Source organism: Alligator mississippiensis, chromosome 1 (assembly GCF_030867095.1).
Source record: "Alligator mississippiensis isolate rAllMis1 chromosome 1, rAllMis1, whole genome shotgun sequence".
NCBI classification, from domain to species: Eukaryota; Metazoa; Chordata; order Crocodylia; family Alligatoridae; genus Alligator; species Alligator mississippiensis.
Window position 1 is genome coordinate 434,233,783 of NC_081824.1, and position 27,172 is coordinate 434,260,954.

General features: G+C 39.4%; 1 protein-coding gene across 10 annotated transcripts in view; it reads right to left on the reverse strand.

The window, feature by feature from the left end:
• The window catches only part of ZMYM2 (zinc finger MYM-type containing 2), a 160,583-nt gene that overhangs the window by 52,714 nt on the left and 80,697 nt on the right, over nt 1–27,172 (reverse strand). For 9 of the 10 annotated variants that reach the window (XM_019481976.2, XM_059720653.1, XM_019481977.2 and 6 more), the window contains 4 exons: nt 17,740–17,890; nt 16,769–16,884; nt 8,933–9,049; nt 8,085–8,235 (listed from right to left, as the gene is read on the reverse strand). In XM_019481976.2, coding sequence (XP_019337521.2) covers nt 8,085–8,235; nt 8,933–9,049; nt 16,769–16,884; nt 17,740–17,890 — 535 coding nt within the window. The remainder of the gene's footprint in view (nt 1–8,084; nt 8,236–8,932; nt 9,050–16,768; nt 16,885–17,739; nt 17,891–27,172) is intronic. The other variant, XM_019481979.2, reaches the window with a different exon arrangement.

Here is a 27,172-nt window from a genome sequence, read left to right on the forward strand (position 1 = left end):
AATTTTTTTTCCAACTATTTAAGTTGGTCTAATAAAGATATTAGATTCACCCAAAGAACCTTGTCTACCTTAGTTTATGAATTCTACAGGTTACTTATGCAAATGAAGACCAGCTTGGATAGTTGTGACAGTCCTTTATGAAATAGTTTTTCTTCCTTTATTCATCCATAGCATAGTGTATTTAATAATATAAATCAATTAATCCCATGCTTCAGAACTTCTATTAGCCACCTGTCAGACAAGGACCAATTCCTTCCGCACCAAGTACATAACTCTTTTTTTTTGTGTGTTTCTTTTAAGCATCAGAGATGTGCCACAGCTAGAAATGGGAGATTGTGAGAGGTACACAAGTGCTCTTAATGGTACTGAAAAATCTCTCAGATGCCTGACTAGTGCTACTGCTTACATACTAAGAAATAAGCCAATCATCAGATATGAAGTCAGAAAGAAATTTAATCTCATGTCAGACTGGCAAGGACCACTGGTTTTTTAATCTTCTGTTGCATGGGGCACAATTTGCTTCCTAGGTAAAATATGCTGGTAAAATATCCTGTTGTTCCTAAAACATGCTGTGCTATTGCAGAATACTGCTGGCACCCTTGGTCCTGCTTCCTACACACACATCATGGTTTGTGAGGCCTCTGGTGTTTTGTAATGAACATCCTTTATTTTAGAGTATCATAAATACTTTGTGCCTTGCAGTGTACAGGAAATGCTGGAGTCCTTGTGGACCATTATGAACTTCATATATCTATTACATGAATGTAACTGGACTTGGTGGCTGTCCTGGGTGGTCCCTTCCAGTCCACTACCAATTTTTCCTCAATATAGTTCTCCCTCTAGTGGAGAAAAAGAATAAACCTAACAATTAGAATCTTTTCTTGTATCACTGCTTCATATTGCCTAAAATGTTTCTTATCAGTTAACTTTCTTAAGCGTTTCCAGGGTACAAAGGCTGAATGTATTTTGAAACAAAACATTAATTTATCATTAAGTTTTAAAAAGCCCCTTTTGCAAGTAATTAAAGGACAGGGATTTAGAGTGTATTTACTTCATCTAAAATATCATGTAGAAAAATAAGTGAAGTGTATAGGGCCAACCCAAACATTTGGGTATTTTATTAAGCTGAAAAAACATTTATTTATGTATTTCTATTTAGAAATAAAAACCGAGTTATCAATATTCTTATAGTTAGAAATGTTTAAAATCTGCAATATCTTATTCAACATGTGTGCTTTCCATAGGCATTCACCATCAAAGCCATTCTCTTTTTTTGATATTTTCACTAATTTTTACTCTTGTTAGCACCATAGAATCAAATTCTGTTCATTCGGTTTGTCTAAAGCAACTACAGAATCATTCAAATTTAGTTCCATTTTTAAAATCTTGTGTTTACATACACACATCCAAGAAACCTCCCCATATTTAATACCTATCAAAACAGTACACACAACATTATCTTTAAATGAACATACAACTAATTTGAAAAAGAGCCTTTAGACTTTAGATAACTGAAGTCACATCTTTCTCTGAATTGACTTTTAAAAAGTTCACAGGTAAGGATACAGGCTTCCTTTTCCTAAGCTGCTGTATATTTTAACAGTGCAATGTTCAAAACAGAGAACATCATACCCAGAAGAAAGGAATATCAGCTTTAGAAAATGTGAGTCCAGGTGGAAAAGAGCTACTGAAACATCACTTGTAGAATTGCTCAGATATTAGAATGACAAAAGACTGGATGTGTTCAAGACAATTCCAAAAAGACATACTGATGGCAAGTAACCGGTTTGAGGCATTCTTTATATAATCAAGCTTTTCTATTCTGCCTCCAGTATTGCCACTAGCTATAGTGAGAGCAATACCCATAAGAAAGTCCATTTGCAAACATCTGAAGGAAGACAAACTGATCACATACAGCTAGCATGGATTTGCTGAGAACAAATCATGCCAGCAGACCTGATCTCCTTCTTGACAAAGTAACTAGAGGAATGGATGAAAGGAAAGCAGTGGATGTAGTATATCGAGACTTCAGTGAGCCTTCTGATGAAGTCCCACATGATCTTCTAATAAACAAACTGGAAAACATGGGCTAGATAAAACTACTACCAGGTGGGCAGACAACTGGTTCAATAGCTACAACAAAGGATAATTATAAGTGGATCCATGTCAGAATGGCAGGAGTTTTTGAGTGGAGTCCCATACTGGTATGTCCTGGGCCAAGTTCTGTTCAACATGCTTAATTAGATGCTGGAACAGAGCTTTCTGAGCAAAACTGCAGATGGCAAAACTGTGAAGGACTTTAAACACAGTGGAGGACAGAAGCACAATTCAGAAGGATCTTAATCACTCTGGCCCAGCTTTTCAATTTAACAGGATGAAGTTCAATGCTGACAAATGCAAGGTGCTACACCACAGGAAGAAAAATTAAAAACACAAAAAGAAAAGAGGTGACAACTGGCTAGATGGCAGTGCTGCAGAGGATCTGGGAGTCCTGGTGGATCACAGACTCAGCATGAATCTGCAATGTGATACAGCTTGAAAAAAACCTAACAGCTTTGGGCTGCATCAATAAGAGCATTAGGTATAACGTAGAGGAGGTGAGAATGCCTCCTTATTCGGCACTGGTCAGGCCTTATCTAGAGTACTATGCACAATTGTTGACTCCACATTTTAAAAAGGGCATGGAAAAGTTAGAGATAGTTCAGAGGTAGGCAACAACAATAATATAGGGCTTGGAGAGGTAAGCCATATCAGGAGAGGCTGAAAGAAATATGCATGTTCAGCTTGCAGAAAAGGCAATTAAAGAAGGGATATGGTAACATTCTTCAAATGTCTGCAGGGCTGCCATAAAGAAGAGGGAGCTGCAGAGACTAGGACATGTAAGAGTCGCCTGAAGTAGGAGCAAAATAGGTTTAGACTGGTTATTAGGAAAAAACTACTTCCCTGTTAGAACAGTGAAGCAGTGGAATAAACTGCCTGCGGAAGTTGCAAAATCTCCATCATTGGAGAGGTTCAAGAAAAGGTTGGATAAGCACTGGTCATGGATGATCTATAAGTTATTTCTGGAGTGTGTTGCAGAGAACAAGAGTCGGTAGGCCCAAGAGCCAACCACACGAATTGCTGGGAGAGTGCATGAGCTGTATAGTGCAGGACAGGTAGGTATCAGAGGAATCTATGCTTAGCAACAAGAAAATGAAAGACAGCTCCATAACCGGCTTAATTACAAAAGAAGATTAAAGGGGCTAAATTTATGGAAGGGACAGGATTACAGAAAAGGGAGTTCTGGTTCTCCAGTTACTACACAGTCTGATTGGCATGGATGCAGGGGGAGGGGGAAGGAGAATTTGCCTTTCTCTATGGGGGGGGAGAGGTGCGGGGCACAGCCCTCTTCCTTGGATGTTGAGTGTATTTCAATAACTCTCACAGCAGCAGAACATTGACAATGCTGTCTTTCCCTGCCTTACCTGGGTAAGCTATGGCATTGCTGGTGGTTTGGGGCTATATGCCTCGCAGCTGGGCAATAGGGTTGTTTGCAGCTTTAGGAATAGGTTAGATCAGTGTTTCTCAACCCGTGGGTCGCTAAAATATATGAAAGGGTTGCAAACAAACTTTAAATGGATTTTCCTTTAAAAGGAAAAAAATGTAGGAAACCATAGATTTTCCCTTGCAGACTGGCAGAGTTCCAGCCTCTGAGGGGCTGCTTGGGCCCCCTGTCCCGCCCTACAAACCCACTCCCTGCTCCACACACTGCAGGGCTGGGAGTAAGGGGCACTAGGTCAGGACTGGTCTTTGATGTTTACACATGGGTCCTGGTACAAAAAAAAAAGTTTGAAAACCACTGGGTTAGACCAGAAATTGGAATGGGATGGTTTGGATAGGAAAGATCCTACGTTGAAGCAAGGGGTTGAACGGTATCAAGTTGACCTCCTAAGGTTCATTACTTTAAGCCCTATTTTTTATGATTCCAAGTTCTACTTCTAATATCTATACCTGTATATACACCTGTAATATATCTTTGTAATACCTAAACTTTCACCTGTACAATACACTCCTTAACTCAGTCTGATATCAAAGTTTTGAGTATCTTTCCCTTGAGGTGGTAAAGCATTAGAAAGGCAGTTGATTTTCCCCAGGTTTTTTTTTTCCTGAATAGACAGATTTTGATAGCTCTTCTACTGGTCAGTTTATACTGCTCAAGAATACATAGAATACTTGGGGACTTGGACAAAAATGAGGCAACATACCCATGCTCTGCAAAGAAATCAAACAAGCTTTCATATGAATGTGGGTTCAGTTCTGGTGAAGGTTCAGTACTCTTGTCAAGGAAACCGTATATTTCCAATACATTAATTAAAATGCAGATTTAGAAAGTAAAAGTACAGAAACACTAATCCCATGTTTGGTGCAAGACAGCAAACACAAATGGATAGGAACAGGACTCAAAAATGACATCCCTTGGGAATCTGATATTATTGTCAATAACTAGCACAGCCAAACATAGTAATGACAGCCAAAATATAGGCTTCTTGATGGTGTTTGCTTTGAAAGGAAAATAAAAAGCAGCCTTGCAAAAAATCCAACATGTGTTTATCTAAGCTACTGTTAAATATGCTTAAGAGTGTTTCATAATATTGGTATTTGAACTTTGTCCATGTTTTCCCACCATGAAGAGTTCAAATTTCCATCAGGAACTCAAAATATTTTGTGGATGTCCGAAGTAGCACTGATTGCTCATTCTCAAATCCCTGTTAATTGTAATATGATGGGATTTGACTGTACCCCTACCAGCCAGAAGATCTGTATGTTTGAGCAGATTACAGTAATGGGGTTATATCCAGGAATTATAGACTCAGACTGTTCTACTACATTAGTTTTCAGAGTGTGCCGTGAAATACATACAATACCAAGATATTTGTTTAATAGAGAACATTAAAAGAGAACCTTTGCCAGCAGCACTGGCAGGGCACAAGGCTGGGCAGGGAGCTGCTCTGGGGCCAGGCCTGGTATTTTTCAGTGTGATCCAGAGCCAGGGCAGAGGCGCAATCCATAGCTTGCACGTCCCTGTGGGCAGTGGATCGCAGCCCTGCCCCGGCTCCAGACCACGCTGTCACCGCCACAAGATCCCAGTCCTAGAGCAGCTCCCCACCCAGCTGCATGCCCTGCCAACGCTGCTGAGGCTGATCTCCATGGAATCCCTAGCCCCACGCTGTCACAGTCCCACCGCTCCTGGAGTCTCCACAGAAATTGGCCAGAGTGATGCAGGCAGGAGCTGCTGGGAAATGGAGTCCACTGCAGGCCAGACTTTGCCTGCCCCTGCTGTAGAGTCATGACTAGACCTATTCACCTCTATCAAAACTTGGACAGAACTTTTGATGACTTCCCTCACAGAGGAACCACTGATGGCATATGAGCTACACCCAGCTAAGCAGTCACCATGTAGTACAGAAACTTCTGTTCATGTGCACACATCCATGTTTTCAATTATGATTTCTGTACACGTGGTTAGAGCTGACCTGAGCAGGGTGCAGGGCCCAGAGCAAATCAGCTCGTGTGGGGCCCCACCCCTGCCCCTGGATGTAAAGAAGTTGTTGCCACCATTGGCGCTGGCAGGGGGAATACCAAGCAGCTGGATGCAAATCTGGCGGCAGCGGCACAGAGTCTCCAAGGCCACTCTGCCCAGCTCCGTGGGGCCCCCCAAAGCGCGGGGCCTGGGGTGGTCACCCCGATTCATCCCCTCTCTCCCCCCTAGGGATGGCCCTGCATGTGGTACAAATATATTTAAAATATAAGCACAAGTCTGACTGCTCCACAGTAAAACTCATTTCTGCTCCCTTTTCATTTTTTGACTACTCTAGCTGTGTTACTTGACAGTTCAGTCTTTACGAGGTTTCACACAAACTCAGACCATTAAACCAATGCTAACAATAACATTTACCTCCTCAAAGAGATCATGTCACTATCAAGTAGCAGTTCAACACTGGAAGTTAGTCAATTTAGAGGTGTTCTATAATGTGGTTCTCATCTAAAGTCTTTTCATTTACTTTGCCATGAGGTCAAAGAAAATTGACTATATTCCTTAGAATTTTTCATTCATGGAAATTATTTCTATGGCTTTGATGATGGGAAAGCCTGTCAGAGCAATTTACAAATACCTGTCCTGGGATCTGATGAATAACAGGTTTTCATTTTACCAAAGTTCTGATAAGTCTTGATGACCCATCTGAGATAGCCTTTATTCCTAAGAGAATGGGAAAGGACAGAAATGTCCCTGTATTTTGCTGTCTGATTTACAAAAATAGTGTGTGGTCAGTCCTTTCCTCTTGTTTCTGAATGACATTGCATCTTTGGGTTCTTGATAAGCAACGGACATAAGGATTGCCTTTTCCAAAACGGCAGACTAAAATGCCCTTTGTGGTACCTTACGAAAGACAGGCAACTTTTCCTTATCCCATTACATTCCCAATAGCTTTGATCTTTGTTTTTCAGTAGTTTTTACTTGAATAAACGCATAAAATGATCGTCTCTCCATATGCGTTACAGACACCAGGGCAAGCAACATAAGGAATATAGAAATTCATCTGCTGTAAAGGTGGCAGCCAAAGATACTTGCTGTGTCAGTCAAGATGGCAACTACCACAGGCAGGTAGGATTACTGCAAAGACTGCCTCTCTCCAGAGAAAAATAAACCTTGTGACCTCAGAGGACACTTTGTTTTCTGAATCCATGTGATAAAAAACAGGCCAGGACATTTGTCAAAATATCTTGTATAGGATCCCACTTCTGAATAGGAAAAGTGGGCAGGTGGGACACCTGAGGAGCTAGAGTTTATCTAGTTGAAAATTCTATTGCAAAGAACAGTATCAGTGCTGATACTGCTACCTAGTGGCCCTCAGTCTCCAGAACCTTTCTGATTGTTGTTCAGATAGATCTGCTTTGTAGAAGAAAAAAGGGTACTGTCATGCAGTATGGAAATTTAGAAGGAAGTAATGTGGGCTGTGGTCTCCAAAAACAAAAAACTCATACACGGTTCAAAAATGCTAACTCAGGAGATACTGGGGAGCAGGTCCAAGTCAGGGAGAGATTTCTTAGACAGGTGGGTTCCCCCCACCCCCGTTTTTGTGGGGTTTAACTTATAGGTAAGAAGAACTGTATTATAAAACAAATTTGAAATTGTTGTTTGCACCACAGGAGGCAAAGGATTCTTGTCAGGCTTTTCAAGATGAGATCAGTCCTAATGTCACAGGATAGGGCTGCCTCAAAGAACAGAAGAGGTGATATCCTGTTAAGATTACAGGACTTGAAAGTGTATAAAAACATAATAGAGGTTAAGGTACCAAATTAATTCTGTGCGTGTGGTCGTTAGACTTAAAAAGAAAACAACAAGAAACGAAACAACTGAAACACCTTTTTAACCAAGTAAATTTCTATGAAATAAGTGTAGAGAGAGAAAACTAAACTCACAAAGGTATTTTTCAAAATCACTGCTCAGAATCTGTTTCATGCTGTCTGAAAAACTTAAAATGTTTAGATTCAGTTGAGTTTTTCTATGTTTTATAAACACACCACTCTTTCATGCTTTCAATATATTTTAAAGAACCCCATCCCCAACCACCTCTACCATTTTCTGAGCCTATTTTTCCTTTAAGTATTCCAAATTCACTAGTCAAAGATCATACTAAGCTCACAGTGATCACATATTAAAACAGCCAATTATTGCTTACATGAACTTTTGTTTTCTAATAATGTTTGCTTTTTGAGAATTCCACATGGAATGCCTGCACCAGCTCAATCCTAGTCAAGAGGCGTAGGTACTACAACACTGATCTCAAAAAAAACAAATCTCTCTCAAGGGAGAATGGTGCAGACCACTGACAAATTCTTGGGGAGTCATGCATAGCTTTCCCGAACCTAGGAGTAAGTAAAAAACTCAAAAGAACAATACCCATCAGGAAGGGAAAGATCTCTGCTCCAGCTCAAATACTCTTGATTAAGTTTGAATCTTATTTTAGTATGAAACTTTTTAATATCATAAAGCAAGGCAGTAGAACTATGAGATTTACATCATAGGCAAGAAATAAACGTACCTTCACTACAGAACGGTCTTTTGATACCAGAGAAATTCACTGTTTCATGCAGCGTTTTCTCCTCTTGGCAGTATTCACAGTATGTAACTATACAGTGCAGTTTCTTATAATCATCAGAACAAGTTCTGCTGCAGAACTGATATACTTTGTTCTAAATAAAACCACAAAACATCACAAAAAGGTTACATAGAAACAGATTAGGAGTACAAGTTAAACAAAAATTTACTTTAATACACAACTTTGTTTATGGCACACTTCTGAAAAAGAGTACAGGCATATGGAGATAACATGACTATCAAAATAACTGCCAGCTTTTGATCAAACTGGTATTCATAGATTTCATAGACATTAGGGCTGGAAGGGACCTTGGAATATCATCAAGTCCAGCCCCCTCAGTGCTACAAAAGCTATTAATTAATCATTTCACATGCAGAACATGACAATGGGTAAAGATCATATATTTGTAAGTCTTCAGATATTTGTCTCCTCAATTTCTAGAACAGTAAGGATGATCTAGGTCAGTTATATCAATAATACATGAAAAGGAGATGAAAGCAGACTTCAAGCCTCAGTTAAAAAAATCCTTTTTCCTGCCTTAATTCTAGAGCCTTCTTTACTCTTTTATATTATCCATACACAGCACAGAGTTAAATATTTTAATTCCTATCATTAAAAAATTAGTTGGACATTTTTCGTAACTACCTCACTTACTAGATGAGATGTTTCCATAGATTTTTTTTATACTACCTACTTGGAGACAAACAAATACAATGCTAGTTTAAACCTTTACAGGTGACCTTAAGTATGCTTAACCATCCCTAGTTCTGCATCCAGGCTAAAGAACTTACTTCCCACTCCAGTACTTCTGGCTTTGAACAGAAAGAACTTTTGCAATAATTGCATTTCAGCTGAATATCACTTGGAGAAACAAACTGACCATTGGTTGAAGACTGCACACTAAGAGTCTGAAAAATACAAAAATATACATATATCACTGTATGGGAAAGCATTTCACAAGTTAATATTTCTCTTAATTCTGAAAATACTTTTACTAATGTTAAACAGTTACTGGGAATTTGGGAGATTGATATATAAAATTCAGGAGCTTTTCTTAAGAGGCAATACAGGTGAGCATTTTTGTCTCAATTCTTTTTCCTCAACTCTGATTACTTTATAGGGCTCCTACAATTGCACAAGTCTCCAGCTATTCTTGATGCAGTCTACTTATTTCACCTTTGATGATCTTCTGCCTTGATTCTTCTACATTTTCCTTCTACCATACTCAGTCTTCAGGACCTCTCTCTGCCTGATTTTTGTATACATGTACGCACATTGAAAAGTAGTCCAAGACCATGGATGACTTCATTATTAACTACAAAGTCATACAACTTAAAATAAACACAATTCTCATCTTCAGCTATCCCTCTTATCACAAGAGGTTTTACATGGAAACTACCAGACAAAGCAATATCTGTACAAAAAAAACCAGACTGAGGTAGAAGAATGCTACTCTGCCCGCAGGCAAAAGCCTGGGAAGAGATGGGCCTTGCAACAGGTCTTAAAAAGGTCAAACATGAAATCTAGCAGACCAGTCGAGAAAATAAATATGAGAGTAAAGGATCTTCCAAAGAGAACACCCTGAAACCAGGTGTCCAATCACCCCCACTTCACTCCTCCACACTAATCCTAATCCAGGAAATGCCAGTTAAGCATCCCAGCTCACCTCAACTACCATGACAAAGAAAGGCACTATTAGACAGCTAAATCTCAAATCACTCAGGGCTGTGAAATCAGAGACCCCATGAATTTCAACTGAAGATATAGAAGAAGCCAGTGCCACAGCAGATAAAGAACTCAGTTGCAGAACTACTACAGCCTTCCAAAAGGTAATATAAACCCATTGCAGATACCATCCTTTGCACAACACTAGACCAACCAAAAAGTCTGGTCTCAATGCTAGTTCATCTCAGATGACAGAAATCTGAAGAACCAAATAGAGAATACAAATTTCCTTACACCTGTCTTCTCAATAACCTTTTCAGAGCAGGACAGATTATAAATAGAATAATAATAAATGTGCAGTAGGAAGACATTTTTAAAGAGAGAGGGAGCTAATCATTTTAAATTGAACATTCAAATCAGAGTAATTCCAGTTTTCTACCTGATTTCAACAGCTATGTCAGTTAAAGATTAAACTGGCTTGTCTTAGATCAGTTCTCCTGGGACCTTTTAAGTTCTTTAGGACCCATTTACACTATGAGAATTTGAAACAGTACTGACAAAGCTGTAGTCATATTGATGCAAATCCTTGCTACAGAGAAGACATTCCCCAGTATAAAGCAAGCCAAATGCTGACACACCTTTACCAGATAATATGACTTATCCCACCAGTCAACTTTGCAGTTTTAAGTCTAGCATAATGATGCTCATACACATTATGCAATGCAAAAATTTCAGGGATTGTAGTGTTGACTTTCTTCTGCTATGTTGAATACAGTTCCCTTCTGTAGAGAATTTCATCATATTTGGCTTGTTCCATTGTTTGAAAAAGCCATATTAGGCTTGAACTGGGAGCTAAGCATATGCTGAGGAAAGCAGCTACAACCTGCTATACTTTAAAAACCTACATATGCAGTTATGAAGTCAGTAGTTCTCTCTACATGTGCTGATGGACTGACTATCAGAGGTTATTAAGCCACGGTCCTATAGGTATGGGTATTTTGTTAAAAAAGTTAACAGTTTGGCTGTATTATTTTGTTAGTTTCTTCAAATTATTTTTAGTTTTCTTTTTAGTTTTGCTTGCCTTTTATTTCTTCATTTGCTTTTTTAAAAATCTTATTACTGAAGATGCTCTCTTGTTTCCCTCCAGGTTCCAGAGAAGAAAGTACAGTAGGATCAGAGAAAAGATATATCCCCCTGGGTCCTTCAGGTCTGTATTCATAAATTCTCCCCACCATCTACTCCCCACCTAGTACAGTGGAGGCCCCAGAAAGTATACTGACTGGAAAATGAGGAAACACTGGAGGACCATGCAGATCTAAAGGATATTTTCCTTATTTGCTCAGGAGTGCAAGAGATGCTGGTGAAATAACAGCTGGATGCCAATGGGAACTTCTAGAACTATAAGAAGTTGAGCAAGGCAAATGGTCATAGAGAAGAATGTTGTGTACCCAAGTCTAAAAAGTACTACACATTTTTGTTTGTCTGTTCTTCTACAAGGACCACCAAGAAACAAGGAACAGAGAATTAGCTTTATGACAAAGATGACATGAAACGATTGCTAGTTTCTTTATAATGCATAACACTTAACTCAATATTAAAGGTTTTGTTTATAAACAATTCAACATCCTTCCCTCTTCAACTATAATATCAGACCTTAACACCCAAGGCTTACCATGTCTACCAGACATCCTCCAACACATCCATGGAAAGAACAGACTTCAAAATTTATTTCTAAAATAAACCATGCAAAAAGGATTTTAAAAAGAACAAGCTAAAGCTGCCTTCAGCTTTTTTTTCATCCCCCTTTGAGTTTATCTGTAAGGTCACTACTCTGCCTTCAATTAAATTCTTATTTAAGTGCTGTTTGTGCCCTGATTCATAGATTCATAGACTGTAGAGTCGGAAGGGACCACAATGGATCATCGTGTCTGACCCCCTGCCCCTGGCAGGAAAGAAGACCAAGATCAGATGACCACAGCCAGGTGACTATCCAGCCTCTTCTTGAAGACCTCCAAGCTAGGTGATAGCATCACCTCTTGGAAGCCCATTCCAGATCCTGGCCACCCTTACTGTGAAAAATTTCTTCCTAATATCTAACCTAAATCCACTCTCAACTAGTTTACACCCATTATTCCTAGTCACTGCCTTGGGTGCCCTAGTAAACAGCGCATCCCCTATTCCCCATTGACCTCCCTTAATAAATTTATAGGAGCCACAAGATCTCCCCTCAGCCGTCTCTTGTGAAGGCTGAAGAGATTCAACTCTCTCAACGTCCCCCTGTAGGGTCCATCACGAAAGGCCACTAATCATGCGAGGGGCCCTCCTCTGGACCCTCTCCAGATTCTCCACTTCCCTCTTGAAGTGTGGCGTCCAAAACTGGACACAGTACTCCAACTGCGGCCTGACCAGTGCCACATAGAGGGGGAGCATCACCTCCTTTGATCTATTAGTCATGCACCTGCTAATGCATGACAAGGTGCGATTGGCCTTGTTGATGGCCTCCTTACACTGCCGGCTCATGTTCACCTTGAAGTCAATGATGACTCAAGATGCCTCTCTGTCCCCAAGATGCTGAGAAGGACACTCCCCAACCCAGAGGTGTGCTGGGGATTCCTCCTTCCCAGGTGGAGTACCTTACATTTTTCTTTATTAAATTGCATCCTATTTCTCTCTGCCCATTGATTCAACCTGTCCAGGTCGGCCTGAATCTGCTCTCTGCCCTCCAGTGTACTAACTTATGATTATGGTGAATGAATTAGATATGTATATTGTAATTTCTTCCCCCTAACATCTGTCTTTCCTTAAACTACAAGCTGTACAGAGCAATGTCCTCCTTAAATGCCTGGGAAGCATCTAATACAAGATAGGTGCTACAGTTAAAACAAATAAGGCAGAAGAAAAAGTTTACAAGCTCATTAAAATCTTTTGCAGGTCACCTCTCACAACCAAAATCTATCTATATTGTACTTAATTAAAATTCTGTTTTAAATTATACATTTATGCCCTTCTTTTTTTATCTTGATTACAAGCCAAAGCAGTCCCATTTTACCTAGGCTGTTCTTGGGTTTGTACTGAATAGAAAAGACATGAGAAGTGCCAGGTACAGGTGATACTATCAGAGGCTACTCTCAGGTTTGCATGGAACCTGAACAAGAAGTTACCCTGGTTGTCAGTGTCAGAATAAAAGAGTGGAACAAATGCAACCTGGAATTGGACTGAGAGAACTAAAACACTGCTACAGCTACTTGTCTGGTGCTTGTCATTGACATCTGCATTGCACTGATAGACACCATGGAGGTCTGCCTTGATCAGAATAAGAACAATTCAAATTTTGGCAGCAATTCAGCTCACAAATGCACAGGTTGCAGATCTGCTAAGAAACCCAAAAATAACACAGGCATCCCAAATTTCTCCAGATAAAACCCAAGTAAACATATTAGAAATATTCATATTGTTCTTGTGTGGGAAGTAATATAAACCAAAAATTCTTCAGTGTGCAAAATGTTTGCCCCTTACCAAATGCAAGTTTACTAGACCATCTCCTAACCCATGACTGTCCCACATAGAATAATAGAAAATCAAGATTTGAAATACTCCAAAGCACCGAAGGGGGGGGGGGCGCGCACGGGGCGGGGGGAAGCGAGGGAGAAAAGAAAACTACAGTCTCACAAGATACCAGATGTTCTCTATTACTATCATACACACAGCATAGATTTTTATCACCGTGTCAAACTCCCCCCACTTGCTTTCATAGATTTTCCCTGCATGTCACTTTGATATACAGGAAAAATACTTAAACCACCACACTGACATTAATATTTTCTAAAGGAAAATATTAAATGTCCTACTAGGCCACAAACAGAATGTCCAACAGGTTGCAGCGTATTTTACTTACAAAAGTTTGAAATATTAGATCTCCTCCACTCCCAAATTCAGCTCACATAAGTATTGGAAGAAAATAGATGGCAGAACTTAACCAAAGGCACACTATTTTAAAAGAACTTGCTCCAAGTAGCATTGAGGCTACTGGCAAGATGACATGGAAATAAATGTTCATAAAGTAGTCCCTATATGAAAAAGGAGCAAGTCTCCAGCTTTAGCTTCCTTAAAAGTTACAGTCAAACACAACATCTTTCATCTGACACAATAGACCTACTAAGTGATAAGAAAACAGTGGGTAGAGATAACAACATGATTCTGGAGCAACTTCATACTCAATCCTGAACCATTACCTTAAGACCACTAAGGAATACATTTAGCAAATGAATGAACAACTTAAGATAAAAGACACTAACAAACTGTTCTACCAGCAACCACCTATGGAATAACTGATAGCAGTTTTAGGTTGCTTGTTCTTTCTTCCTTCTTAATTATAAGGATGAATGCATTAGCCATTCAAGGGACTATTCTATATTCTAGACTAGAATATATTGCACAATGCATTACATCAACTGAAATGCTCACATGACTTCACTGCATTAAAAGTTTTTATTTGGAAATGAAAGGTTTGTTCCTTTCCAAAGGTGAAATGCTATTAAAACAATAAAACATAGCAACCTAGATTAAAAACAGACTGAAAGACTTTGGATTGAAACCTCATTTTGCATGTTCCACTTATTGCTGCAGAAAGTCCCATGGCTAGCAGAAAGGTAACATGCTGGTGTCTAGGGTCTTAAGCAATTCCTTTTCACAAAACAAAGCAATGTAGGACTCGAAAGGACCACTTGGGATACTACATCTACAATACTCCCCACAGACTGAAGTACAAAGCTGTTCAATATCCACTTCCTGATGGTACTCATTCATATTGTATGCATCACCTGACTAAATCCTACTTTGAGAGGATTCCCTTTTTAAAACCACCTGATTATTCAAAGGACAAAATGGCTCACTAGTGGCTGCATAATCACGTGGTTAAAAGGTAAAGCTAAATTATTTGCATTAGCCAACAATCAAGTCAATCTGAAGCTTTATAAGCACGTTAAATTATTTATCCATTCCTGTAGTACTGCAGTACATAGTCATTTAACTACAAAAAAATTACTACCTTGGTACAGAAGGGTAACGAAAAGTATATAGTTTTCAACTTAGCCTCTTGTGGTATAATATAGGTTCCTACCTGCATTTTAAATATAACATAAAACTAATGGAGCCCACCTTTCATTGGGAAATCTGGCTAATCATACCATTAGAAACTGCTTCCATGGATCATGTTGCACTGAATGAAACAGTAGTTCTTCTCAGCTTGAATTTAGTCTTGCATTATTCGCCCAAGGATTAGAGATATTGGGAACACTTCACACTAAACAGCCTGTGCTGTAGAACCTATGAAACTCCCTGGCCAGTGAAAATTAGAGGAAAATATGGTTCAGGTACTTAACTTTTGTGAAAATTAAGTGACTGTATATGACCCTAAGTCAGAAACCCTAAGTCACTGGATATAGACAATTATCCCACTATAGCTCAAATAATTGGCTTTTGAGTCCAGATTAAAGACAATGCATGTACTAGTGTGGCTGCCTGCAGATTAGCTGGGACAAGGACAATCTATACTCAGGTGTGTCAACACTACCACTGCAATTTCAGTAGCAAGTTCTAGACAAAGAAAAATCAGCAAGCCATGATGACCTTAGCAGAACTATCAGCTGTTCTCAAGATCACTGTTGAAATATTGACTCCTGCAAAACCTGGCAGAAGACAGTCCTTTAGTAACTTTATTCTTAACATTCAGAGAGATAGCAAAGGGTTGTTTTGGACAACTGCTTTTCAGCTTTGTGGAAATTCTGCTGAGTTCCATCTTGTTGAAGTGAGAGAACAAGAGTTGTACATGAGACTGTTGGAAGGGTCAGTAGAAGTGGTATGGGTTATCACATTTTCAGTATGCTGATGAAATGCAGCTTTATTTTGTTACTTAATCAAACAGAGAGAGTGTTGATGGAGGCCTTACCATCCTGATAAAGATTAGGGCACAGATAACAGATATCTGATGGAGGCTCACTGTGAATAAGGATAATGCTGGTTGGTAAAGAGAAGCAACCACATGATGCAGCAATGATTGCACCTGCTTCCCAACTGGGGTAAATGCAAACTTGAATGACAAATGAGAAAATTTCAAGGTATCACTGGGACCCCAAATTCTGTTGCACAGTCATAAAACAATGTTAGGAAGATTTTCTTCTATTATGTTTAATCTTAAGACTACAACAACTTCTTTCAGAGGCCTGGCTACTGATACCCAAAGATTAATCTTCTGTCATACACTCCACATGGGCTATACCTTAAAACCACCCAGAAACAGAAACTTATGAGAAGTGCAGCAGTCTACCTATAAGCAGTAGTTCACCAGGAGGATAGAGTACCAATGCTTCAGGGAACAAGTTGGCTACCTACTGACCCCTGGATAGAGTATGAATTATTAGTTTTCATCTACTGGTCCCTCAATGGCAGAGGAATCAAATATTTCAGAGAATGACCCTGTCCTCAGGACAGATGACGGTGATTGCAGTTAGAGGCCCATGAGCTACAGATCCCTCAGCTCAGCAGGATATTCTTCAACTTTATAATTTACCTCCACTTGGTTTGAAAGAGCCAGAATTTGTTGACCTACTGCAAGGCTCACCTCTGTCCTCTGGCTTTTAGGAATGAAAAGATGTGATAAGAACTAATGTTGGTTGGTGTGGTGGGAATATTCATTGGAGTTTACTTTTTGGCCATTTATTTTCATAGGTTTGAAGACAGCAGATAGTTTTAGTTTTATGAAACTATACTTTTCTGCCAAACTTGCCTCTGTCCCAGGATAATCTTTTTTTATATTAGTCATATATTGAAACAAACAGGTTACATAAAGGCCTGATATTTTAGTATGCACATCTTTAACACACATGTATACACAAATAGTTGTATATGTATATATATATAGAGAAAGAGAGGTAGGGAGGAAAATATTTAACACAACAGCTAACCTGAAATTTAGCTACACAACTGGAACTGCAAAAGTTGTACAGTTTTCCATCGGGCATTGTGGCTTGATACTGAGGTAAAGAGTTTCGTTTACAAAAGTGGCAAATAATTCCCATACCTAAAAGAAAAATGTAATTTACAAAGAAAATAAATGCAAGTAATTTTATATACACTTCTTGGGCTTTAAGTCATCGCTTCCCACCATCCATGTAAAAATCTAAATTTGGTTCTTAACTTTTCCAACCACAAACCTCACCCCTAAACAAAAAACAAAACAAAACAAACATGTTAAATTTTGCTGCTCTTGCTCATTAAAATTAAGCATTAGCTTGAAGTAAAATAGTTTTTTGTTCTTATTAAGTGTACTACTCTTGTTCAATACAGTGTTCAGACTGGTTTACTATCTCCTATCAATCAAGAATAGGTACATCTTGACCTGATGTCTGATGTACCATTCCCTTTCCCAGCACTCTTATTCTTAGCTAAATGACTTCTGCAGGGGGAGAGCTGTAGTTGCAATACACTAAACACATGGGCAGAACTTATCTAATATTTCTTGGTGCAAGAGACTGAGTACAACCTACATGCATGAAGATTATATTGTATACTCCTGTATGTTGCAGAATCAGATACATTATTCCTTATGTCTCAACATCCCCCCTCGACCCCTGCCCTCCCACCCCCCCCCCAGGGAACTTGAAAGCCTCATAACAGTGAGAACTGTTTGAGGGATCAAAAAAGGCCACAGTGGGGAAGGCTGCAATTATTGAAGTGGGAAAGTACTACAATATGGACTAAAATATCACAAATATTTCTGACAGATCTATAAAGTTCTCAGAAGAGTGATAAGCTCTAAAATTTACAAATTTATTCTAAAGCAAAAAAACAATCAAAATTTGCAAACTTCTTATTCCTTAAAAAAATCAAATCTATTCTTTATCAGTGATGAAAATCCACCATCCTTTTCACTTACTTTGTGATTTTGCATATTTTGATTTGTATGTGTTCATGCATGCAGTTGAGCAGTATGGCTCCATATATCCATTAGGTCCTATGCACTGAGTCATGTCAAAAAACCTGCACTGAGCTCTGCAGCCAGTACAAGGTGTTAATTTGCCATATTTCTAAAACATAAAACAAAGCAAAACAATACATTAGTTATAACTGTTTTTTTTTTAAAGTTGTTAAAACAAGTATAAAGACCTTTCCAACATAAATAAATGTTTTTCTCTGCAATGCATTTGTCACTATGGCTGGGTTTCTTTCAGGTTGAGAGGGGAGCTGGCTAAAAGCATTTAAAATTGAAAAGCATTGAAAACAAATGGTATTAGAACCTAAGTAAGGCCTAGTGAGTACAAGTGTCTGGAAGTAGCCCTGATTTATCCCTCCTTCCTAACTGAATAACTGATACAATAAGAGGAGAATGAGTGGAAAAAGGAAAGGAGAAAAGAGCACAGAACCAAAAAAAAAAAAGAAGTTAAAAATAAAGGATATCCTAGGGACCAGAAAGGACTTCACCTGTACAAGGAGGAAAAGCATGAAGAAACAAGCAACAAAACTGAAAACAAAAGGATACACAGGAATTGTGTGTTAAATGTCAAAACCACATTAAAAAGGCTTACATGTAACTGCACAAAATGTTTGCATCTCACATGTAAGCAATATGCCAGGTTTACTTTTCAAGGGCTCCTAAAATTCTTGAGTGCAAGAACCTGACAAAAAGTATTCATGACAGAAGGCCATGAACAAGTACAATTCTTCTAGCGTCAGTTACAAAATAGTTTTGGGTGATATGCTGTGAAATGAGAATCCTACTGTTTCATGCTGAGAAACATGGGAAATACAAATGCATGCTGTTACTACCATTAAACTTAACATTCTTATTCTTCTCCAAGCTGAAGCTTGCTAGCTCTTATAACTTCTGAGACTGGATTTCTTAGCTTCGCAATATACTGGAGGCAGCTCAGCAATATCTAGCAAAGCTGCTACATACCTCAGCTGATCAGCTAGCAAAGTTGAGACTTCCAGCGAACCACAATGATTCCAACCCTACAGTAGCAACATACTGATTTCGGATGGCCCTCATCAGTTGTACTCAACGATCAATTGTTCAAGGAGGAGAACAAGTACACTCTAAAACCATGCAGATACACCAAACTGTGCCAGCACAATCTCATATACTAATGTGAATACAAAAAGGCAATATACACATTTTAACAGTTCTGATTTCTTAATTTATTGCATGTCTCAAAGTTAGGTAAGTAGCACTTGTGCAGAAAAGGATGAGCAAGAGGCAGACCACATGGGCCAGTCACCTCTCTCTATAGAAGCATACCACTTCCCATAGTGACCATCTTGAACTTTCAAATCAGGGATTGGCAACATTTTCTGATTGTGGGCCAGAATGAACCTGCTCAAATCTGATGATAGGCAGGCACTAGGACCTGCCTGCTTCCGCTGCTTCTCTCTACAGCCCAACTGCAGTGCGGCATAGGCAGAGCCCTGTGACTTCACTAAATCCTTCACTGCCTGGCTGCAGCAGAAATAAAGCCCCATGGCCCCAAATGCCTCCAACCCCTGGTATAGTTGATTCACATGTCTACGTTAGGCAAAGACATCATGATGTTTTTGAAATAAAGATCCTGCCCTTTTTAAGTCCAATTAGCCAGCTTTGATTGCACTGTTCATCAGGAGTGATTTCCCTAATTGCTCCCCAAAAATTATTCATGACCCAAATCCAGGTGAACAAAAGTTCAGAGTGTCTTCCACATCTGCTTCATGTAGTATCTGGTCTGGTACATCAAGGGTATAGCAATCCTATAGACAATGGGAATGTGGTGTGGATACCTTTATTGCTTCTTGGTAGGCAGAAGGTAGGATAGTGGAGACTAACTGGTTCAGAGAAGCATGAGCTTTCATAGGCAAAAACCTACTGTCAGGTGTAGTCAAATAAAGTATTTTAGTCAACCACTGGAAACACTTTTAAACAGCCATATCCTCAAAGAAGAGCAGCAAGGGTTCAAGGTATTGCAATGACTTCTGCTTCATGATCTGTGCAAGCTACTTGTTATGTACATCTATTGTACTTATAATATAACTAGGTCCATGCTGAGGATATTCACCAGAACAGATTAAAAAACTTGGGGGGGGGGGTTTGAGCATGCACACGTGTGTGTGCTCGCACATACATGTATGTGGGGGAGAAAAAAGTGAGGAATTAATCATTTTTTAAGGGAAATAGGACATTTCTAGTCAGACAACACCCACATAATTCACCCTACAATCTATCACAAAATCTCCCCTCAGCAAATGCACTTCTTGTAATCAATTGATATTCTTCCCCCTAGAGTGCTGAGGAAAAACAAGTGAGAATGAACTTAAACAGCAAAAATTAAATAATTTTGAGCTACACTGAGAAATGGAAAAGACTTGAAGACAGAGTCTACCCTGGACTAGAATCCAAGAAGAAAGTATTTGATTTACTCTAAAATTTGTGCAGAGAACTCAAAACCCCAAAACAAACCTAGAAAGATTGATGCAAATAGATTAAAAAGTGACCTGGCAGATAGCCCCAGCAGCAGATTCAGAAAAAAGGCTGATAAATTAGTGAAGATTTCACAGCATTTAGACCTAGAAAGGAAAGAGACCAAATGAATTTAAGGCTTTGAAGTAATCCAGAACTCCAGGAGGCAGAAAGTTCTAGAATCAACTGGAATCAGTTTGAGAAATGGGTTATGCAACCCGTAAGTTTGTTTATGGGTGGGCAGAACCTCTGTTGCAGTTACACGGACTGTACAACCTGAAAAAAAGCTGTACCTATTCTTTGATCAGAGTTTTCCTGTAGCATTCTTGGGTAAGACTGGGACAAAACTATAGATGGATAGTCATCCAAGTACAGAAACCAAGGAGAAAGAAAAAAGATTGTTTGGTACATAAGAAAGAACTTATTTGCTACAAAGAATAACGTGCTATGGGCTGAATGCAAATCAGAAAATCAGGAATTCATCTGAGACAAGTGGCTGAAGAAACTGGAGAAAGATATTTTAAAAGAACTGACCTCCTCTGTTGTCAGTTAGACTGTCACTGCCAGACACCTGTTATGCCACCTTGCTACTGAAGTCTCTCCATATTTCAACCAACATATACCACCATACAGCAATCATCTACACCCCCTTGACCTGTCAAGGCATACTAATTGTTGAAGTAAACTCAATTTTGTTTCCAACTTTGTAACCTAATCCTCCTATGCCTATCATTTCCATTTTATCCGTCACTCAAGTCATGCCTTTAAGTAAACTACTGTATTTATTTGCATTCCGCACATGCTTGAAGAAGGTGCGCACACATCTCTTTTTGGGAATGCAGAATGAAGAAAAAACAATTTTTTCCGGAGTGCCCCCTGACGTGGTTCCAACTTCGTAACCTAGTCCACCTATGCCTATCATTTCTATTTTATTCTTCATTCAAGTCACAACTTCAAGTAAACTACCATATTTATTTTCATGCAACATATCCCTGAAAAAGACATGCATGCACCTTGTTTTGGAAAGGCAGAATGAAGAAAACAAAAGATTTTTCCAGGGTGGCCCTGGACATGGTAACAAGGCTGAACCCTCTGGCTGAATGGAACAGGGGTTGATTCCAGCTGTCACTTACTCTCCTTTGCCCTGCAGCTCAGCCAACAGCTAGTGCCAATTGGGCAGTGACTGCCAAAGGAGTAAACCTGTAGCTGTTGGCCCTGCAGAAGGGGGACAGGGTATGGCACTGATCAGACCCCTGCTCTGTGCAGCCAAAGGTTTCAGCCCTGGCTGGAATAGAGCTGAGCACAGCCTGTTGCCACCCTTCTAACATCCCCCCCTGCTGCCACTTCCATGCAGGAATCACTTTCTTTGCTTAAGATACCTGCCCTCATTTCAGATGGTCAAGTTTCAGGGGGAAAGTTGTATGTGATATGTGAATAAAATGTGGTACCTTCTTCAGGGTAGCAATAGTGTTACTATAAAGTCTATGAAACACCTACCTCACTTTTTTCATGGAAGTCAAAGCAGAACATAGAACATCAAAACAAACATACACCATCTTGCAAGTGTCAAAAGGAGGTTAAACATTTTTATTTTAAGGAAGCACAGCAGATTCTAGAGATGAGGTAAGGCAGTGACGGCCAACCTTTCTGGCAAGTGTGCCACAAATTAGCCCCATAGCCTCCCCAAGTGCCACTCCAATCCTTTTCCCTTACTCCTTCTCCCATACCAATCTGCTGCTTTACTGTCTACTCCCTACCCTATCCGCCACTGTGCTGCTTGCCCCCTCCCAAACCTGCTGCATGCTAAGCACAGGCTGTCTGTGACACTTATGGCACCAATGTCATAGGTTGGCTACCGCTGGGGTAAGGTACTTGAGGCAAACAAGTTACTGACTGTGGCAGATGTGTAGGGATACACTGTTTGGAAAGAAAAACAAATCAGGGGAGAAGGGGATTGAGAAAACAAGATACTATCTTCAGGGACTGGATATCAAGGGTCTCAGAGACCAAGAATAGTGGAGATGTACATAACCAGAGTGGGAGTATGGGATGAAGAATGCAACAGATTCTTTCTTCAATTGATGACTCCAGGGCATCTGTCCACAGAAGTAGTAGACATATGTGTTGTATGCGTTTGTAGAAGTGTAGATATTAAGACACTTTAGGAGGTGAGCTAGAAAGAAAATACAGAAGTTTCACCAGCTCACCCCTAACTGCTGTAGAGCCCATAAATACATAAGGATATAGAATAATTTTTCAAATTGTCACTGTTTATTTGAGAGGCTATACACCGTGAGGAACTTGAAAGTCCAGGAACCATTTCTTAGTCTCCTAATGAAGACAACATCTGAATAAAACCTGAAACACTGACTGGTACAAAGGAGGTGAATAATGCAAAACTGACACCTAAGTTAGATCAATCTACCAATTCCTTCTATAGCTCACCCACCCAGCTTTGAATCCATTAAAAATAAATTAGAAATGAAGATTTTATTAAACATGCAAATAAACTTAATTTCAGTAATTGTTGGACATGTCTATATGTGCATATTCATGCAACACAATCTCCAGCACAATAAGCTTATCAAATCAGAATTTACTGCTTCCAGGTGCCACATTTACACGTGTCCCCTCTGCAGCACATTGAGCCAGGTCAGAGCAGTGGCTGGCAGGGGACCTGGGGGGACAGCCTGCCAGCCTACGGCTGTTCCGAGCTGGCTCAGTGTGCTGCAGAGGGGCTGGCTGGGGCACAAGAGTACTCCTATGTAGGGCTAGCAAGCAGGCAGCACCCTCACTGAAGCATCCCTGTGCCCTAGCCAGCTGCCTCAGCATCTATACGTCGGTCGCTGTGTACAACAACTCCGCAGCAGGACAGTACTTGTATTTATAAGTACTACCTTGCTACAGTTCTTATTAGTTTCCTGCAGCCTAATAGGACCGCATGTGTAGATCCCAAAATGTTTACTGTGGAGCTAATTAGTCTACTCTGCACTAAATGTCTCATGTAGATGTGCCCACTGTGATTTTTTCCACATTTTAATTCTCCCCCTCAATTTAAATGCAACATTGAATTTTGTAGTGACAAAGCATAGGTTTTAGAAGCTGCCAAGGGGAAAGGCATCAGTTAAAAGCTGATTCTTGAAAGCAGCTCTCCATTAATATTAAGGGCTTGGAAAACCACTTGAAATGGTGTTGAAATCCTAGTAAGGTCATCTCCAAGTAGTGGATTTACTAACTAATTTTATCACCAAGGGAAATAATAGATCTCTTAGCAGCAAAGGAACAAAAAAAGCTCATCATGCTGGTAACAGCGAGGGTAGTGGTGGGAAAAGATGACGGACTATGTAGAAACAAGGAAGAAATCCATGCCCACATAAGTCTACAGAGCTTCTGAGGAATAATCATAAGGAGGCAGCTTGTAGTAAACAAGTCTAAGACAGACAGGGGAAGACAATTAATGGAAAGATGCTCAAAGACAGAAGAAAGGGCCTTTGAAGACCTAGGGTGGGTATAAGTTTGGCCTCTATGGTAGCCTGAGAAAATAAATTGCACAAGTTATGTGGAAAAGCGCCAGGTTTGATATGATGCAGGACAGTGCTAGTCTTGAGCAACAAGCAGAACTGCCAGAGCTTGCAACCTTTTAGGGCTAAAATTGGATGGGAAACAGAAACATGACTGCAACTGAAGAGAGGTGGAGGAGGCAAAAGGATCAAGCCCATATTTCTGGATATACATTTTGTACATGTCATCCTGAAACATCAAGGGAGGGGGACACTTCCCCTCCACACCCTACCACCCCAAGAAAGAAGTTCCATTTTCCCTTATGTTACCCATAGAAATAAATTGACACTGACCACACAAATAAGGATAAAATAGTAGTTTCTCTCAAGCTGATGTACAGACATAAGAATACTTCAGATTTCCCTTTACTATAACCCTATTACCTTACCCTCCTGTTGTTGGCACCAGCAGACAAAACTGGAAGATTGGGTGGTCGTAATTCTCATTGCCCTACCAAGGCAGTGTAGTGTTCAAGAGGGTCTCACAGCCAGATGCAGAAAAAAAATTGTCAGTAATAGTCTGAAAAGCAAATATTTATGGATCCATGCAAAACAATACAATGATCAATCACATCAGATGCAGAATTATGTGCATGATGCTGTCTGGACACTGTCCCTAACAACTTCCCCAAGTGAAAGTCAGAAGAGCCAGAAGTTTAAGAAGGGAGACTGCTGAACAGAACAGAACAGAACAGAATTTAAAAAGTGATAAGCGGCAAGTGGGGAAAATTATAGATGAATAAGTAAAGGGGAAAGAGCTTGACAACAATTCCTTTTGAACAAGTACAATATGCAAGTGGACAACTAGAAAGCTTGTTTGTATACTTTTTACGCTGGAAATACACATGCTGTGGAGTTTTTGCTTAAAACAATATTGAAACAAGGAAATAAATCAAAGTGTTCCTGTCTCAGATTTACTATTTTCAACAGCATGCGAGGAAAGGTTTCATTAGATGAAGTAGGACTGTGACTTCTCACTTAGAAATCCCCATTCAGGGTGGACTCCCTCAGTTGGCCCTCACTGCAACTGGGAAGAACAGCATTTTAGAATAATCTTATTAAGACTGCGGCTCTCTCCCCCTTTCCCCAGGAGCACACCCATACCACTATTTCTCAGAAAAACCTAGGACAACTGGGTTCAAATACATGCTCTAAGCAGCAAACAGCAAAAGAAGGAACACTACATGTATGAAAAGAAAGCCAAAAATCAAAATACTAAATGGGTACTCTGATATAGCATTAAGTGTCAGTTCATGCAAGGATTTAGAGAGGAGGAAAAAACTGGTAGTCAGGCCAGCAATACAGCAGCATAAAAGTGAGGGTTAGGATCTAATCAAATTAAGCACAAGCAGAATTCAACCCATTTTAACTTGAGCTAGCTAAAGTTAAGGTACAGCTAAGGTTAAAAGTAGTGTGATCAAAACAATGCCACTGATTTATGACCAAGAATAAGCCTGCCAAGCCAGCACCCCAAACCTACTAGCAACCCAAGACAATCAGGGACAGCAAGTTTCTTGAGAAATTCTACTGACCAGTTAGCAAAAATAAGGAACATAAATATTCGTAAGAGGACCAAATAAACTAGAACAAGACACTATTTATCTTCTTAAATACAACTGTACAATAGATATGTTTGGGTTTTATTTCAACCTGTGGTAAAGGTATAAATGAGATTACTGATTCTAGAAATGAACTATAGGTAGTATCTGCTCAAATGGGTAATAGGGTAAAAGATTACCTGTAAATAATGTTACTCAGTTTTTCCTTCAGTTGCTCTTGGCAATAATTTAAAAGACTCCCCTGTAGATATTATCTTGTTTTCTTTGGTTAACCATTTTCCTCTCTAGAGACACTCTTGGAGTTGCTTCTTGCCTCTCTCAAGGCTGAAGAATTTTAACTTCCGTAAAACTAAAAAGGGTTAATTTAGGATCTCCTAACCTTAAAGTACTCTTCCAAGTCTAACAGATGCTTTCAGGGGAGTTTTCCAGATATTTCACCTACATTAGTTTTTTTAGCAGTACTTATATTATAAAAAGCCACCCACAGACCTTTGTCAGCTAGAGGCATAGACATATCACAACCCATGGGCAATATAGGTTCACTAGTGAACCCCTAGCGTAGATGCTGCTCTGCTCACAAGACACAGCTTCTACCAACTGAGCTCCTGTTGTGTCAGGGAGCTCGTGTAAAGCTGACAGCAGAATGCTACCTTCTTCCTGTTGAACTAAATGCATAGCAAGGGGCCCAGCTAACTTGATGCTTATCACCATAGTTAAAGCATCAGCAGAACAGCACCCATAGCATAAACTCAGTTGATGGTATACGAGTTCTTAAATATACCCATTTGTGCCACCATAAATACTTGGTTTCCCTCCTGAATGTTAACAAACTTTAAGTACTTGTAAAGAATAACACTTCAATAGGTTTGTCTACCTATTATGGCTTCCATTCTTCCCTCATACGTAATTTCTTCCACTAATTCATTTATTACTTTTCACCAGTTTCTTTTTAGTTTACTTGGTATCTTTCAGTCACAGAAGCACTCAGTCATATGCCAGCTTCACCAGTGCTCTATTAGGAGGGAGCAGTTATCATCTCCTTAGTATACAACCTGAATGATAGAATTTTCAAAAGAAACAAAAGCATTACTGACTTAAACTGTCTTTGGAAATTGGATTCAGGAACCCAGGTAATATAAAATATATAAAATAACCAATTTGAAAATGAGAATCTGGTACTTCTGAATATTTAATGTCTCTCCAGATCAAGAATAGCACTGTCTCCTTTTATCCTGTCTTCCCCACCAATATATTGTAGCGTAAAGAACAGAGATACCCCCATATCAAATCATGACCCATTTGCCCTCACTCTCCACAACCATTCCGCCATCCAGAAGCCATAATTATTTTATTCTGTGAACAATTTCATTTCTGTGTCTAAGAAAAAAAGACTGTACGTGATAAATTATGAAGACTACTAGTTCAAAAACAGTTTTTTTAAAGTATTTATTTCACAAATATGGATTAAGTATGTAGGTAGATACAAAAATTATGCATCAGTTCTAGTTTATTACAACTACATTTTAAAAGAAACTGATTGGAGTATAACATTGTTTTATACAAACCTCACAGCAAGAGACCTATTTATTAAACAATTTCTTGACCATAGGAGGAATATATTCACTAGAAATATTTGTTATACTACACAAATGATAAAATAGCTGTATGACATAGGTGTGGCTATATGTTTCCCCACCTCTTCCTGTATTACTGTTTCTACACAGGAAGGATTAAAAATTAGAGAAGAAGTCCTCCCTTTTCTTT